Source organism: Momordica charantia, assembly GCF_013281855.1.
Source record: "Momordica charantia cultivar OHB3-1 chromosome 3 unlocalized genomic scaffold, Mcharantia_2.0 BLBB01000003.1, whole genome shotgun sequence".
In the NCBI taxonomy this organism is placed as follows: domain Eukaryota; kingdom Viridiplantae; phylum Streptophyta; class Magnoliopsida; order Cucurbitales; family Cucurbitaceae; genus Momordica; species Momordica charantia.
In genome coordinates, this window is record NW_028275161.1 from 19,428,930 (window position 1) to 19,447,208 (window position 18,279).

The 18,279-nt window shown below is 37.0% G+C and overlaps 3 protein-coding genes across 3 annotated transcripts; 1 reads left to right on the forward strand and 2 right to left on the reverse strand.

Annotated features, from left to right (window-relative positions):
- The first annotated feature begins 246 nt into the window (after nucleotides 1–246).
- LOC111010960 (protein yippee-like At5g53940) lies at nucleotides 247–3,469 on the forward strand. Its single transcript, XM_022284556.2, has 5 exons — nucleotides 247–491; nucleotides 1,089–1,132; nucleotides 1,535–1,643; nucleotides 3,096–3,151; nucleotides 3,248–3,469. Exons 1-5 carry the CDS (start codon nucleotides 396–398, stop codon nucleotides 3,324–3,326), a joined length of 384 nt encoding a protein of 127 aa, XP_022140248.1. The 5' UTR covers nucleotides 247–395; the 3' UTR covers nucleotides 3,327–3,469.
- Nucleotides 3,470–8,931: 5,462 nt separating this feature from the next.
- ERF12 (ERF domain protein 12) lies at nucleotides 8,932–10,122 on the reverse strand. The gene has a single exon (XM_088121442.1). It carries the CDS (start codon nucleotides 9,626–9,628, stop codon nucleotides 9,167–9,169), a length of 462 nt encoding a protein of 153 aa, XP_087977568.1. The 5' UTR covers nucleotides 9,629–10,122; the 3' UTR covers nucleotides 8,932–9,166.
- A 755-nt stretch (nucleotides 10,123–10,877) lies between these two features.
- On the reverse strand, nucleotides 10,878–17,898 carry RLP4 (receptor like protein 4). Its single transcript, XM_022284341.2, has 9 exons — nucleotides 17,589–17,898; nucleotides 15,867–16,922; nucleotides 15,539–15,686; nucleotides 15,275–15,346; nucleotides 14,915–14,986; nucleotides 12,154–12,225; nucleotides 11,995–12,072; nucleotides 11,731–11,909; nucleotides 10,878–11,467 (listed from the first exon to the last, which is right to left on the reverse strand). The coding sequence occupies exons 1-9, from the start codon at nucleotides 17,683–17,685 to the stop codon at nucleotides 11,346–11,348; spliced, it is 1,896 nt and encodes a 631-aa protein (XP_022140033.1). The 5' UTR covers nucleotides 17,686–17,898; the 3' UTR covers nucleotides 10,878–11,345.
- Nucleotides 17,899–18,279: the final 381 nt, after the last annotated feature.

Here is an 18,279-nt window from a genome sequence, read left to right on the forward strand (position 1 = left end):
AAAAAATAAAAATTCTCAGTTTTTATTGCTGTATATATATATATATATATATATATATATATATATATAATTTTCGTAGTAAAAGAAATAAAAAAAGAAAAAAAGAAAAAGAAAAGATTTTGGGCCCCATTATTAACTGGGCTGGGAGGTTACTCGGTCGAAGCCCATAATTAAAGGTTAGAAGAAAAAGAAGAAGAAGAAGGGAAGAACCGGTATTTACCGGTTCCTGTAGTTGAAAGGAAACGGCTACTAACATTTCGTAAACCGACCAGGCATGGTAATGTTTTCAAGTTCGTTATTTTGATTTTCTCTGGACAAAACAGAGAGAGGGATGAATAATTGCGCATGAGGTTTCAGAGAGATTAGGTCTTCAATTTGGGATTCTAGGGTTTTAAATGGGTAGGGTTTTTCTCGTTGAATTGGAAGGCAGGTCTTATAGATGCCGCTTCTGCAATAACAACGTTGCTCTTGCCGATGACGTCCTCTCTCGGGTACTCTCACTCTCTATCTCCCCGTTTTATTTGCTCCCGCGCGTCTAATTCCGCCCAGATATGCTACAATTTTGTTTATTGACATTGTGGAATTGAATTTCTGAACATATTGGAGCGAAACGGGAGTTTATTTAGTCCTCAAATTATAGGTTTGCATGAGGATAGGTTGTTCTGTTTGTTTTATCATTAATGATCATGTTTTTCTGGTTTAATTGATATAGCTTTTGTATTTTCGGATTCCATTTTTTTGCTTTTTGAGCAATTTTGAATTATCAACGATTCAATCATATTTTGGTTGCATGGTTAATATTCTACTACTCGGAGGTAATCTGATGCGACGGAGTCTCAAATGCTCAGTTGGAGTATTAACTCCTTTGATATCTCGATCAATTTCCCATTCTTTTTTCTCACTTTGATTTTTGAGATTGCACCACGAAGCTACTTTTTAAGTTATTACAGTTTGATGAATCTTTATGCTGCTTTATTATCATAACATAATATTGTGCGTGTTGCTCGTTTCGTTCTGCATAGTTAATCGATTATGAAGTTATCATTGTCCATTTTGATGAATTTTTTATTGTTCTATTATTGACCCAGACTTTCAATTGCCGCCAAGGGAGGGCATACCTTTTCAGCAATGTGTAAGTGTCCTTGTTATTAAATTTTGCTTTCAAGTCCAGCTTCAAATCCAAATGTCTAGACTCTTTGCAAGGCACCATTTGAGGAGGATTCTGTAAGAGGGAGGGGATTCTATTGAATTCCCTTTGAAATCTGATTTATTTAGTGTGACAATATATCTATATATGGAATTGGAAATATCTTGTGACGCTTCATACTTCTACTAGGATTCTTTTTGCAGTCTTTACAACTCACAATTCACAGTATGATGCCTTGTGCCTTTTATAATTATTAGTTATCCCTCTTCTCTTTTGTAGTGCATTTCTATTCTACAAACATTGAGATGAAATGACCTTATTTTGATTTTTTTACTGACCTCAAATCTTCATTGTAACATAAATTGGATTACTTTTACCTGTTGCTAGAGTTAATGTGACAGCTGGACCCAAGGAGGAGAGGTTGATGCTTTCTGGTATGCACACTGTGGAAGATATTTTTTGTTGCTGTTGCGGACAAATTCTTGGATGGAAATATGTAAGCTTTCGTCTCCAACTATCTTTGATACGTGGTCTAATTTTGACCATCTTTAATTGAATTAATGACATTTTAGTAAAAATCATCATGAATTGCTATTTATAGGCTTAAATATTTAAGTTCGTGGTTTTGTTATCATCTACGTATCTCATGCATATTTCAACTTTCAGAATTAGATCAAGGTAATCCCTGAAACTAGTTTATGCGAGCATAAGTTGGTTTGATGCCATCAAGTATTCAAAAGTATTAGTAGTAATAATAATTATCTATAAAGCATGGACATTGTATACAAATTAGGAGACGCCAAGAGAATATGTTGGAATATTGTTAATACAGTTCAATCCTTATGAAAGATAACCTATTAGAATAAGCCAAAACCAGAGAAAAAGAAAACGCTCTTGGAAGAGAAGAGCAAAGCCACCTCTTTGCTATTATAAAACACATAACAAAACCCCATTTTATCTAAAATTTTTGGAAAGTAAAATTTGTTGTTATATACTTGAATACAGAACTGCCGCAAATCTAAATTTCCCCCTCCGGGAGGGAAGGTTGTCCAACTCTCTATCGCATCAAATACTGGGGATTTCTCTCATAGGCCAGAGTTCTTCGTGGTTTCAGCCTTTTTATTTATTTTTATTTTTTTATGATAACTGGGAGTTGGAACTCCGCTCCACTATATCAAGGGGCACCCATGCTCGCCCCAAGACCCCGACCCAGGAGGTTTCAGCTCTATTTTGTTTTGTTTTGTTCTACTTCTCTTTTGCTTTTCATCCTCTTCTCTTTTGAGTTTATTATAAAGTTTTTAATATTTTTAGTTTCAGATATCACTTTTCTCAGGCTGAGATTGTAAAAGAAACCACTTCTCATACAGGGTCATTGAGATCTTTACAGAAAAGAAGAGAACCTGCCTGATGGCAATGAAAATAATATTGCATTCTTTTAACTAGGAAAATTGAAGAACGTAATAGGCAAACTACTCCATTCATGCAAAGTGCACGTGTAATAATTCATTTCTAATTTGGACAGATAGAACAAAACATAATCTGAGTATCACAATCGGATGCAAATGTAATATGCAAGGTAAGGTGCAACGACCATGTCTGCCTGGCTGTCTGCTAGGCTTGTCTTGAACAGCTAAATATGGAATATGGCAGGTTGCTAGAACTTATGCCAGCAGTTACCATACTGACTTACAAAAAATCTATCTTATTCACTGTTACAAGACAGGATGAATAGAAAGCGTCTCCAATATATACATGTGTATGCATATCATATAACCTTTCATATGCTTGAAATCCTGAAATTACATTAAACTGGAATTGATGAGGGTGCTTTTCATGGTTTGATCTGCATGCATGTGAAAGATTGTGTGTCTTTATGAGGAATTTTTCTTGACTGGTTGATTTGATTGCAGTATTAGATTGCAAAACTAATATTGCTGCATTTCGATAGGTAACTACACATGACAAATACCAAAAGTACAAGGAGGGAAAGTTTGTTCTTGAGAGGTACTTGGACACTTTCATTATCTTTCTAGATAACTTCAGGTTTCCTGTAAATACACTATTAGTCCTGAGTTTTTCTTTTCTTAATACCTGTAACAGATGGAGAATAGTTGAAGAGATGATGGAAGACTTAAATGCAGATGCTCATCCTGGTTCAAGCGATATGGAAAATCCTTAGTGAGTTTGTGTAATGTTCTCCAAAATAAGGAAATTGAAGCGTACATGTCAAAGAGTGCTGTATGTATAAACAAATCTAGAGGTTGTAGAGCCACCATTGAACTGCATGACCATAATCTTTAATATCATTAGCTTTGAATGGAATCATTGTCTTGGATGCTGAATACTCCCCCCGCACAATTATTTTTCACAAATGAACAACCCCCTCCTCCACTCGGTAAATTCAAATTTAGGCATTTTGTTTGGGAACTTGAATTGGGAGGAACATAGTTCCACAATCTGATTCATAAGAATTAATTAGAGAGCTCATTATAAGCTCTCTCTAAATTGAATTTTACTATGCCATGCTGTGTCTTGTGTAAAGCTGGGAACTAGAAAAGGAGAAAAGGAATTCTTTCTTTCTTTTTTTTTGCAGTAGAAGCTGATGGTTAGCTTTTTGGATGGAGCAGAGATGGCCCACAAAGATGAATGGTGGAGATTGTTTGTGGCGGCCTCAACTTTAGGCGCCGTTTTGAGGCAGAGGAGAGGGGCCGCAGTGAGCCGTGTTGCTTGGCTGGCTTCTCGGCAACCCCCGCCGTACACGACGAGTGGGACTGCGGCCGCCGCCTGCCTGCCCTCCCCATTTAAAACGTTATCAGTAAAGGTAAAGGGGGAATGAATGAATGAATGAATGAATATAGTTCCTTCTCTCTCTCTCTCTCTTCTTTGACAGAAGGAAAGTTTTAATACTTCAAAATGAAATGACATTCACTTGTTTTGTTTTGTTTGAAGAAACAAAGTCTTCTCATATTATGTGCAAGTGCAACATAATCTCAGCAATCCAATCCCAATGGATTCTGAGGGAACTTTGGAAAAGGAGATGCAGGTATAAAAAATGTCAACAATTTTGAAGCCTTGATTTTAGCCATAAAAAGAAGAATCCAGGCTGGTTCAATGTATTACTATTAGGAATGAGTCAACAGTTAGAATGTGAGTGTATAAAGCTGGACTCCTCAATATTACATGCTCTCCCAACCCTTGAGATGTCACCATCTCTCAGCAGCAATTTCAATTTTCAATTATTTATTCCCAATTCCAAATAAACGTTTCTCTCCACCTCTCTCTCTCAATCAAAATGTTAGCTTTTTGGGGAAGACGGAGTCCCTTTATTAAATTTTTGTGATTGATTAAAGAAAAAATCAGGTCAATCAATACATGATTAAGTTTTGCAACGAATTAGTCAATATTAGGAAAATAAAATACCTCACGTTTTGGTTATGCTGTAAATTGCAATTGCAAATCAATCAGAGTAGGATTTGGGTTAATTTGAAGGGAAAAATAACAATTAAAATAATAAAATATTTGGATACGATGGATAGTGGACGACGTTAGCGACAAGATCACGGAGTTTAAGCGGGAGCTGTCCCAGAAACAAAAAACAATTTTTTTATGTTTTTGTTTTTGTTTCCATTTTGCGCGGCGTGTTTGGTTGCAGTGGCGTCGTTAAGCCGACGTGACGTCTCTGCTACCGACAGCCTCACTCGTGAGTAGAGTAGGGACCAACCTGCCATCGCCTGGACCCCACCTCACCTCACCGATTCTCCTTTTTTTTATTATTTTTTTTATGGGTCTTTAAAAGGAAAAATAAAAAACGCCAGTTTTAAGAGTGAGAAAAGAAAAAACCCAAATAATTGGGTTTAGTATATAGTACGATTTGATAAGAAAGAGAAAAAAAAAAGCGAAAAGAAAAAAGAAAGGAACTTTACAAATATGGGTTGATTTGTTTGAATAGAGCCATGTTGTGGGGTTGTGGCTGTGGCCTGTGGATGAAATTTTTAATTTCTAAATCGATGCGCTGTCTGAAACCAAAAAAAAAAAAAAGGAAAATTGAAAAGACATAATAATTATATATGAATTTGGTTTTTAAATAAAAAGAAAAAAGAACGAGGGGCAGGGGACCACGTGGCGGTTGGAGTAGAAAAAAGAGGGAGGAAGAGAGGTTGAAATGACGGCTGGAGAAAGTGCAGTTTCAGTTTCAGTTTCAGTTTCAGTTTTCAGTAGGCAGCGACCAAGACGATACGTGATGACGCCAATCTCCCAAATTTTATCTTTTTTGCAATCCCATCCCCCAATTTTTCTTCTTCTTCCACTTCCCCCCCAGATTTTCTGCTATTTATTTTACTACCATGTTTTCTAGTCCAACCTAGCTTTCACTTTCTATGAACCTTAATTAATTAATTCATTGATTGAGTGTATATGTGGACAACGTTGATTTATTATTACTTATTTTAAGAGCATAAAGCCGCCGTCTAGGAGGGGGACCTTTTGTTTTATTTATTTGTTTTGTTTTGGACATCAAATCCAAATTCCATACAGACAAAATCTTGGGCAAATCTGTAATGGAAATGGGGTTTGGATAGGCTGTACCCACTGTGTGTCTGTAATGGCTATGGCTATCGTTTTCTCCTCTCTTTTTTAATTTTAGTCCAGAATAGGTTAAACCAACCAAGATTTTGGTGCAGTTTTCTTCCTCTGAAATCTCTTTTTTTTTTTTTTTTTTTTTAAAATGTTCACTTTGAATTTTCCTCAAATTATCCAAATTAAGCCAGTGAAATAAACCCACCTTGACCTGCCCATTGCAATTTTTGCTGACTTTATTTTATATGGATTTTTCATTTTGCTCTCGTTTTTGTGATGGGGGTTTGATTTTTTAGGTTGTCGCCTCTTTTCTCTCTTTCTTGTTTAATTATATCTGGTGGGCCCCACCGTTGATTAACTTCAAATTGTAATTTTTTTCCTTTTCTTTAAGTTCTCTCCGTCGTGGTCGTGTTCTAATTCAACACGACACATTAAAAAATAACATAGTACAACACTAACCAACATGAATATATTTCAAAACTAATTTGAGTAGAGATTGTGAGTTCGAATTCACGTTTATACATGTTGTACTAAAAAAAACATAAGCATGCTTCAACTAGCTAACACTTGTAAAGAGGAAATAATTTGATATCCATACCGCAACAAATATGATGATGTCACTGGAAACGCCCCGTTATAATCTCCATGAAATTAGAAAGGGAGAGAAGAAGTTAGGGCTTTCAGCCATTTTGTTGATTATCTCTTATTGTAATTTAAGTTTGTTTTATTATTATTTTTTAAAAAAAGTAATTAAAGTAAATATTATTGAGTAAAGGATTAGATGTTCAAATTCTCAACTATCTCCAATGAGTGTGGAGTTTATGTTTACTTAATATTATACTCATCACCCGAATTTTAAAGAGAATAAGATAAACTGAAAACAAAAACATGAAAAATGTTTACATATAAATAAGTGTTTTTTTTTCATACAAGGACCAGTCGTATAAGAAGCTAATTCGAAGAATGTTTAATTATCAAATGACTTTATTGTTTGTTTTCATATTTTAATCATGCTTCTTATCTTATTATAAAACTATCTTTGAATAACTGATATTTATGTTGTAAAAAATAGATTAAAATCGACAAATTTATAAACATCGATTTCTATTTTTAGTTTTAAACTTTTTCTGTTTTTATAAATAAAAATCATATATATTTGATAAGTGTTATTTGTTTTAACTAAAAATCAAATGTTTGACGATCGAAAAAGTTAGAAAGTTGAAGAGATATATTAGGATTAGAGATGACTGCAGTGTAGGAGGAAATCTAGATGTCGTCTCTCATCCTCATCCTCACCAAAATTTTTGGTCTCCATCTCTACCTTGTTCTCAAATTACTCTAAATCGAGGAGTTCACATTTGGAGACAGAGATCTTCGTTGGAAAAATTACCAATTTAATAATTAATTTTAATTAATTTAGGATTTAAAAATTAAAAAGAGTAATAAATTAGATCTATTTACTGAAATTTTATTTTTACTACTATAAATAATTAGTTTTAACATTAAATATTTTATCTACAGTTATAATAAAACGGTTAATAAAATATATATTAATTATCTAAATAATAAAATTGGGACGGGATGGGGACATAGTAGGAAATGCATTCCCTCGTTCTTGTAATAGGAACTGAATTTTACGAAGTTTTTTTGTCCTCCTCCTACATTGATAAAATAAAAATTCAGAGAGATAAAAGGAAAAAATCAAAGAAAGAAAAGTTAGAAAAACCTTTAATGAGAGAAAAGTTAAAAGACGAAAATAGAAAAGTTTTAGAGATAGTAAAGTTAAGAGCAAAAGACATCTCAAAACAAACTAGAGAGTGAGAAAAAAAAATTAGAGAGAAAAAGTTAGAATAAATAGAATAAAAATATATAGAGATGAAAATTTGAGAGAGAAAAGGATAGGGAGAGAAATTTACCTGCAAAAAAAAATTAGTGAAAAAAAAATGTTAGAAAAGAAATATGTCAAAAGTGGTGGACATGAAGAAGAAAAAAATAATAATAAGATTTTGAAAAATAGAAATCAATTTTTAGAAACTATTTTATTAAACTTCAAAGATATTGAAAAAAGAAAGAAAATTTGAATGGGTTATTAAATAATCATGCTTTTTAAGAATAACAAATAAAAAATAAAGAACACATCGAAATAAAATAATTATCAATTCAAAATAACAAAAGAAAAAAAGGTGAGAGACCAGAAATTAGTGTATCCATATGGAGAGGAGGAAAAAAGAAATATATTTATAGATAAATTATAGAGAGGGAAAATGAATATGTTTTGAAATTAGGAAAGGGTGTTAAAAATGATCCATAAAAGGAAGTATATTGGTAAGGAGAAAAGAAATGAAAATGGGTGTGCATTTAATACATCTTTTACCCTCAAGACTAGTGGTAAAAATGAGTTACTATTCAACAGAGTTCTACTTTTACATAAATTTTGAATCCGTTTGATTTGAGAAAGGAAAAGAAGTAGAAAATTTGAAGATTCAAATGCTCTCTCACACCCATAGTTTTAGTGCCCACATATTGACAAAAGAAATGAAAGAGAAAAAGAACCTTAGCCAAGAAAGGAATGTTCCCACTTACATATTACAACATCCTTACTTTATAGTACCACAAAATTTGACCCTTTTTTCTAATTAGGTGTAACATTTTCAAAATAAAAGGGCATAGATATAATTTGATCTCATCAAATTTCAGGTACAAGATAATATACTTGTAGCTCATTAAAATGATCTTTTTTAGAAGAAATACATATGTTATGCGGCGGTACATGTATTATATTAAAAATAAAAAAAAAATAAAAAAGGGTAAACTGGGGGCAGAAATTAAGAAGGAAAGAGAGAGGACGCGCGGGAGAAGCGCGTGGAAGAAGGGAGGGCTAAAATTGGGATGGAATTTATAGGCTGCTGAAATTGCCGAAACCGCAAAACCAGACGTACGAAGCTAAACAAACTAAGAAAGGAATGCAATTATTATAAAGCCGCACACGCTTGCTTGCTTTACATTGCCACCATCCGACGTCGTTTAAATTGCTCCCATAAACATTAATAAAAATCTCATGCTTTTGGCGCGTGACTAAAACCTCGAAAGAAAATAAAAGAGAAGACCCGTTCAATTGCTGCCCCGCCGGTGGAACTAATATTTCCCCGGACGGCGGCCGGCGACGCATCATTCATTAACCCATTAAAGAAGAAAGAGCGAGGCAATCATTTTTAAAAATACCGGAGAAATATCAAATATATCCACCAAAACCAAAACCAACCCTATATTTACATATCTGTTTTTTTTTTTTTTTTTGGTAATGCGGCGGTGAAAAGTGGATACAGAAGACTGTCAAAATAAAATTAAATAAAATAAGAAAAAAAGAAAAATAGGGGGAGAGAGAGAAGTGACGTGGATGTCCGTTAAAAACGCCGGTGAGTCGAAGGAAGGAATCATAATATTTCACAGCCACACCGGGGGAGGCTCGTTGAGATCAATGAGGAGGCCGCGCCGCACGTGCCCAAGAAACGACGTCGTAGCGGCGGAGGCTTCGAGCACCATGGGAGGAGCAGCCGGGGGAGAGGGGCCCACATTGACGGGGCAGCACAGGTCGTTGCGGAGGAAATCGCCGAGCAGGAGCCGAGTGGAGGGCCAGGTGGCGGGTCCGGCGGCGGAGGAGGAGACGTTGAGGTCGAGGACGGCGGCAGCGGAAGGGAGTGGCGGAGGGAAGTTGGTCTTAGCCTTGGAGCCGCGGAGGGACCTGGCGGCGCCGTCGTAAGCAAGGGCGGCCTCTTCTGGGGTGTCGAAAGTACCCAACCAAACTCTGGTCTTCTTCCAAGGGTCGCGTATCTCAGCGGCGTAGCGCCCCCACGGCCTCTTCCTCACGCCTCTGTAGTGCCCCTCACGACCACTCGACGACGCCATCCTGATGGAACACAACACAACACAACACAACACACCACACACAAAGAAAGAAAAATGATGTATCTATAAAACTCAAGGGACCCACGAAGTCACCCGTAATCCTCGGGTAGACGCCATAATATATATATAAACACACACCCCATTTAACTATTTAATAAACCTACAAATTAAAATTAAAAAAAAAAATTCAAAATGCGCTGGTTTCAGGGTCGCGGTTCATTGTTTTTGTTAGTTATAAATCAAAATGGAAAAGTGATTAGAATTTTGCGGCCGCGGGAAGGAGATTAGTGAGTAAATGGAGATAGGCGGTGGGGCCGGGGGAGATGGGAAGAGAGCCGCCGTCTGATTAGACGTGAGGGGAGGGGGGGTTATAGGATGACGTAAGCCCTACGAATGGGGGTTGGTGGTACGGCCGAGGCTGAAGCTGAGCGGCGCCTGCCAAAATATGTGGGGAACTGGGGCACTGCACTATTATTGTATTGCTATTGTATTGCTGTTGTATTGCTATGGTATTGTATGTCAGAGAATTGGCCACACGTGGAACCTTTATAACTGGTGTCTGAGTTGTAGGGAACAGCCTGGAATTGGGCCGGACTGGGCCCAACACTACTTTTTATGTCACTGTTTTCTAATCTTACTCTTCCCCCCAGCCCTAATTGCCTTCGCAACGCAACCCTTCCTTCTTTTTTCTTTTTACTTTTTAATTTCAACCGTTTACGTTGCCCATTGTTATTATTTTAACCTTTTTTTTGTTTTGTTTTGTTTTGTGTTTGTTTGTTGCACTGTACGACTACTACGAGAAAGGCCAGCGCCAGAGGGATGGTACAAAAAATGAGAGGAAAAAAAAATCTGACAATGACGGAACGAACGTGGAGGTTTCAATTTCACTGGAATAGTAATTTACTTTAATTGAATATTACAATTACGGATGCGAATGGGGGGTTCTCTCTTCTCTCCTCTCCTCTGTACTGTTCTTTCGCTGCTTTTATTTCTCTCAAGACAAAAAAGCAGGCGCCGCTCAAATGGTAAACTGATTTGTCCGGAAGCGGTTAAAAACTACTTGTCACCTTAACTTCACATCCAACTGCTCTCCCGTTTTTCTGATTCGCTAATTTCCCTTCTTCCTATTTTTATTTTCAAGTAGGTGAAAATTTTCTATTTATTTGACTTAGTTGCCCCTTATCATAAAATGTAACTAATCACATTAATCCTGCATTATATGAGGTTAAGAGACAATCTTCCGTCGCAATTATTCATATAACTCAGAGATGCATTCTTGTATTCAGATTGACCATAAATGTAACTGTGAAGTGTGAACAACAATTGCAAAATATGAGGTTCAGTTGTTCAACATGTAAAATGCAAAAAATGGGACAATAAAGTTACAACTGGGGAGGGGCTGGGGAATTATAAAGAAAATTGTCTGTCTACCTCAACCTTTGCTAAAAACTTTAGTAACTATATTCATTTCTCTATGCAAGCAGCAGTCCTTTACTGTTCTACAAAATTCTTTGGCACTCACCTCCCATCTCCTGGTTCAAGTTGTAAGAGTGTTGAATTGTATCAATGTACAAGAATTGGCTTCCATCGCAATTGGTGTCGAGGATCTTTACTGGTATTTGATACCATAAATCCATAACCGGATCTTCAATAAAATCTGAAGGAGGGAGCTAGTTTCAACCAAACTAAACACGATGACGCAGTTTTGATTGTTTAATCATGAAATCAAGTGTCCATTTTCAGTGGGAGTCCTCGTATGGCCTTGATTGTTGTGATGCATTGTCATCTGGACATCGCGAGATCGTTGGGTCCTGGCTTTTGCATATGGAGCATCTCTTGCTGCAACAGAGATCCAATAATGTATAGTTACTAGTTAGATATTAGTGGCTAAGATTTCCCATTAGAAATGCCCCTTTGGGCGATTGCTTTTAGTGATATGCCGAATCTAGAATAGCATCTCCCTGCCTCGTCAGGGATCTAGGTGCCCCAGTTAACAGAGACGACAATTATTGAATCACCAATCATATCCCTATCCAAGAAATGAACCTATGTATAACCCATGTGTTACTTCTAGTTCTCTAAGTTAATCGACTGTTTCTTACCGGCATTCTGCGCTCGGAGAATATTTTGCCGCCTTTTCCAACAGCAAACCGAAAAAGTAATTATGAGCAAGAACATAATTACAGCTCCGAATGCAATCCCAATTTTAGCACCGGCAGAGAGGTGTGACCCACATGCAGGTAGCCCAGGTATACCACAGAGACCGGCATTATCAGTAAAACTGTACCATCCATGGTCAGAATATCACGTTGTTTTATAAATATGATGTTCATCTGACGTATTTAATTAGTAAAAAGGCAACTTACTTGAAGCTAGCCCTGTGCAAAAGCCTAGCACCTAATGCGGCAGGCACTCTTCCAGACAAAGAGTTTCCGTTAAGATTGCTGTGAATCAGGGGTAAAAATAAAGTCTTGATTTGATCATTAAGTCCAATTTTATTTTGAAGATAGTCTGAAGTATCTTACAGTATCCGTAATGATGTCAACTGTCCAAGACTTTCAGGAATTGATCCATTGAAGAAATTGTAGGAGAGATCCCTGATAGAGAAAATATGTTTCAAGTATTGCACTACCACAGTTGTGTAGATCGAGAGACAGAAAACCCTAATATAAATGAAACAACAATCCAAATCTAATAAAACAAAGCAATTAGCATCATACTTATATACATATAAATTAATGTTGTACACATTCTTGACATATTAGAAACATTAATGGTACTCCTCATAGATATAGCACCAGTATCTCATTAGCCAGCTTAAGTTCCCTCTCAACCATTTTAAACATCCCAAGACATCATCGACAACTTTGCTTGTTTTCATAATATTTTTTATTAGATATTATCTCTATTATAAAAAGGTTCTATGGCACAGAGGAGAGAAGTTGGAGAGGTGATGATATATCATCTCCCCCCCTTCAATGGGGGCCAATGGCTGGACCAAACAACAAAACACAAACCCGTTCGCCAGTCTCTTGAAACTTCAAACTGAGGGTTGTATCGTTTGTGTCATGGTCTTATTGTCTTCAATTGTGCAGCATTAAGATTTATATTAATCTTGGCTGGCTCTTAAGTTAAGCCTCAACTAAAACTTCAAACTGATGTTAACTGAGGGTTGTATCGTTTGTGTCATGATCTTATTTTCTTCAATTGTGCAGCATTAAGATTTATATTAATCATGGCTGGCTCTTAAGTTAAGCCTCAACTAAAACTTCAAACTGATGTTGAAGTTGAATAAGCAAAGGTTCAATCATAACCTAAGCTAACTCGCTACCATAACTTGTTATTATGTATAGGAATAGTGTCCTTAACTATGCCAAATGAAAAATATTGGTTAATTTTTATCTAATCAACGTGCTTTCTTTATTATTAAATAGTTATGAATTTTTAAAGGCAGATGCAAGTACTAATGACGCTAGACTTTAACCTAGAATTATAACATAATGGCGAGCCTTACATCAAAACTCTTGTCTTGAATTTCGACATAATTGGAACTTCAACATGAGATGGTTTCGGGGAGTATTCCCATGCAATGACTAGTGGCCTGTGGGAATAAATGTAATACCAATATGTGCCAACCAAACTTCCTTGTTGCTTACATTGAAATATGTGGAACACAAACACATCCTCACTTTTTTCGTCAATTGATGCTTGGTGACTCTTGACGCACAACTTATCATGAGGTGACTCACTCACTTAAGACTAGTGTCCCCCCAACAGTATGCAGATTCAATACCATGTTCCTCCCAAGATGTATTCTAAGACGTCTTCACATCAAAGGAGGGGAGGAGTCATCCACCCTCGTAGGATGCACTTTTTGCCCCATGCCGCACACGTTTGCATGCCACCATGTGCCCACTTGACATTTGTCTTGCTCATATCGGTTGCTTGCCATATTCTTATGATTGAAGCTCAACTCTAGGACTGGGACCTTCTCCACCTATCATGTCATTACCCTCATCAATGGCCTGCTGACATCTTTGTTTTGAATACCTCCACCACCCCAATATAGGTTGCAATATATTTTCTCTAATGTCATTGTGGAATTCTTCTACCAGTGTGTGTTGGCTTCACATTTACCAATGACATTTGTTTCCATTTTAATAATAATAAAAAATAAAGAAAACAGTGTTGTTTCTTGCAGGGTTGCGACACTATCTCTCATTATAATTGCCTCTTCTCCTCACTTAACTTGACAGCACCTAAATGAATTCTAAACTAGATTGTTAAATGGGAAACTTTCTCGCAAGCTGGAAAACCTTCTCTCGGACTCCTCAGATAAAAGAAGAAATTTTTCTCTTTTAAATAGGAGCTTATCCCTTCCACAGCATACTTGTTCCCCCATAGACTTGGCCCAGATTTGCTCCATAAAGCGTCACTATTTTGCTTTGGCCTTTTCATACCCCATAGTTCGTAAACTTTAGTAAATGTAAACACGACGATGCAACGAGGTGCGTCTCCAAGCCAACTATTAGATCTCATATGCTGGCATCTTTCTCGAGTATTTCATTGGAAACAAATTAGTGCTTCCTTAAGCTTATTAGTTACCATTTATATAAACAACCATCACAAATCACTCTCTGTGGTGTTCGGTTGCAGTATCACCTTCTACAAAGAATCCACTACACAACTGCAATTTTCCCATTACATTCCGAGGTATAACTTCCTTTGAAATCCACCACCAAGTCCATTGAACTAACGTGATTTAACTGGCCTCCCACAGAACTTGATGCATGGTGTCGCCCACTCTCTCTAAAGCACAATTTCTTGAGAGAACAACCCACATGGTGTGGCTTAAGAAACTCAACATTCTCCAAAACCCATAAGAAATTCACCATGCACACAACCAACCCAGTCAATTGCATGATCAAGTTTTTCTTATTCATCTCTACGAACACTGACTTGTCAGGATTTCTGACCCAATTGGGCAACAAGGTGCACCCTCCACAGTCGGCATTAAAAGTTTTAAGCTACTCAACAACTACATGTAATAATTAATGTCGACTGCAAAACTGATCAAACCTGAACATCATTATTAGGCAATTATTCTTGTTATCAAGGAATTTAGCTTATCATCTAAGTTATCATATGTACCAATCTCTATTTCTAAAATTGTACTGGTCCAACTAGATGGAAGCTCTTTCAAAATATGTATCAACAATGTAGATTAGATTACAAAAATATTAGAAACCTAAAAAGCTTTAAGATAAGTTTATAAGAAACACTCACAAAACTTCTAACTTGGCTATTGTTCCGAGTGAGGCTGGAATGGGCCCATGGATGCTGTTTCCACTTAAGTTTCTGGACAAACATGTATCAATGGATTAATGCATGGAGCAACCAACGGCCATCATAAGTAGGAGCTTCAATTCCTAAATTTCATAAACTTCATTGTAGATATCTTTACCAGTAATTTTATTTTAATCAGGTCCCAGATTAAGGATTTTCTATACTACTTAAAAATCTGTTAAACGGAAAAAATTTTAAATAATTAAATAAAAAGCACACCATAAAATCAACCAAGAAACCAATAAAAAAATATTGTCACTATTTTACTACAAAGATGGGGTGCAACTAACAATATCTTACATGCTTTGTAGATGACGCAGTTGTGATGTTTCATTTGGCAAGAAACCCATTAGACCTTGGTTGTCTAGACCCCTGACCATGCAAAGTAGAAGTTAATGCTTGTAAAAATTCTGAAAATAATTGAAAAAACAATTACAGAAGCCATCAGGACACAAAAATAACAGAACATTGAAATATTGTCTATATGGTTGTATCAGTATGATATCATCTCAGATAACTATAAAATTTTCAAAATCTTTAGAAGGAGCAAGATAAAGGAAGTACAGTCCATCAATGACCCATTTGTTTCCAGCCTTATCGTATTGGCAGTCTGCTCCACTCCAAGGATGTTGTTGAGGAACACATGGATCACCATTCCACCCAAAACGAACAGGAAGAGCTAATGCCGCCTTCAGGCTCTGCAAAGCCCTAACTACAATGATGCGACAAAATCAGTGTATATGTCTCCAGAATTTAAAGATGAAATGCAGTATAATCACATATTATGCACTCCATAATTGTGGAAGTTGAAACAAATATTTCTTTCAATAAGAAAAAGGAGGGACAAACATGATGTACGAGAAAAGAAGCAGGGCACTTGTCTGCAGCCTACCTTCATCTGGGGATGTTTTCACTTCGGTTGGAACAATTTCAAAAACCTCAATGGCATTGATTATGGCATGACTACCTTCTCTAGGCTGCAAGGTTATAGTCAAAGTCCTCCCATTGACAGCAACGGTCGTGTTAAGCACAAGAGCAGTATTCTGACCACCACTGAGTTTCAAAATATCCACATCTCTAAATTTAACATCGCCATTTATCAAGATGTCAAAAATTCTTTGTCCTGCATTTCTGATTGAACCATCAATCTCAGCAAAGTGAAACCATATTGAGTAGTTTCTATTGGGATCCACATCCATTACATATGTCAAATCAGGTTGACTATCGGTGCTTGCAAGTGCAGACCGATATAGAGCTTCTGGATAAAAGTTTGGCAAAACTGAAGCCTGTTTGATGCTGCTTTCAACAGAGATGATATGATCAGACTGCTGACCAAAAGTTTTAATGGGAGTCCAAAATCTATCCCCACCCCATTGGTTCCCATTATAATCTGCATCAAACTTGGGCTTCCCAGCACCACAGTCCAGTCTTGTGGCCGTCCTAAGGATCACTCCTTGACCCCAATTGGGACCAAAATTGTATGCTCTCTCATCAATTTGAAGGATTTCAATCGCAAGGATAGCTGGATCTCCATGACCTGTGCTATGGAAGCAGAGAGAGGCAGAGCCATCCGTTAAAAATACAAGGGCTTCAGCAAATGTTTGCTCATCACGGTTGCTCCACCCTGATTTAAGAGAACAAATCTGCGTGCCTTCAACAGAAACATCGAATAGAGGTTCATTGTCAAAATTAGGTTGGTTAACAAATCCAAAGAAGATTCTCACAGAGTAGTGCCCCTTTGGCACTCTTTTGATAATGTAGCAATTTTCAGGACCCGTAGACAGGGGGAAGTAGCGAAGGGTGTTTAGAGGAGGAGAGATGTAACTCGGGCGTGTCGCATTAGCTGGTATCCCTCCTGTATATGCAAAGTCCTTGAACCATGGTGTATTTGTTGGAGGCGTGCGGACGTCATGCCGAGCTCCACAACTTATGCGCATAGCAAATGGTACTGCAGTATTAGAACACAAGAAATAATATCAAACAATGAGCATGAGAAGATAGAACGTAGAAGTAATATTAAGAAAGACACAGATGGAATAAATCGAGTTTTCAGACGTTTAGTATGTGCTAGAATTATGAAAAAGCTCGTAGATATTGAATTCCTTCGAAACGAGGAGTGTCTTTCAACAACTTCTTGGAATGCCCATTGTCCAAAAAGAAAATAAATTTAGTCCTCCTCTGCAGGCATGAGTATTAACTCAGAAACTCCTCATTTCCTTAAATTCTCAAATGAATGAAGAATGACTAATTTCGCACTCGCATAACTCCATCTATACCCTCGGACTTTCCAAAAACTGTTTCGAGAAATCAAGCAACGAGCCAATCATCACATCTCCAAATCGGATGCAAAAAATAACAACAACAACAAATAACTCATTAGCATTCCATTCAAAGGCAGCAGAATTCACTTCACACTCAAAGCAACAAAAGCTAAATAGTAGGGGCGCAACTTAGAGATCTATCCGCCGATGAATCCGGTTCAAATTTTATTCCAACTAAAAACTGTAATCCAGAACAATTGAATTAAAGTAAAAGGTAGCAATAGCATGCAGTTGTGGAGACTCCTAATTCATTAGAGCGAAAGCAGGAATGAGAGAGAGTAGCGGAAGCTTACAAGAGCGAGCTGAGGAGTGAGAGAAAAGGAAGGCGATAACTAGAAGCGAGGGGAGTAGAAATCTGAGCATTGTTAGCAGCTGCGAGGAATGCTTCATGAAGAAGAGCTCAATTCCAATTCTGATCTACAGTGCTCCATCTTCTTCTTCTTCTTCTTCTTCCTTAGTTATGAGGGAAGAGTGTGGTCGGACGTGTGCGCAGCTTTCATTTACATTTTACAGGTGAGAAGAGAATTGATTATGCGTTTGCTCAGTTGACCCGTGAAATGAGGCTGTAATAATGTGGTGCTGCTGCTTATCAACGCTCATCCGCCTCAACATGCCTACTAATCTATCTTTACCAAATTTTCATCACAAAAAGCTTGGAATTATTTTATATTACATCAACATCTCACCGTCCAAATTAACCTACGTGGCAGGGTCATGGAAAGTACGATGTGTGATGCCACAGAGAAGTAAGTTCACTTTTCTAATAAAGATAATTATCCATTCTTATATATAATTTAATTTTACAAATCCAATACTAATTCCACGTACATTTATCCCTTTGTTGGAAGAAGCCAACGGCCAGGAGACGGGGAGATGCAGATAAATTGGTAGTCGTGTGGTGGGGAAATCCGAAATGACGATAATACCCTATGGTTGATCTGAGTGGTCAGTGGAGGATGCTAGTTGAGTTGGAGTCAGTGGAAG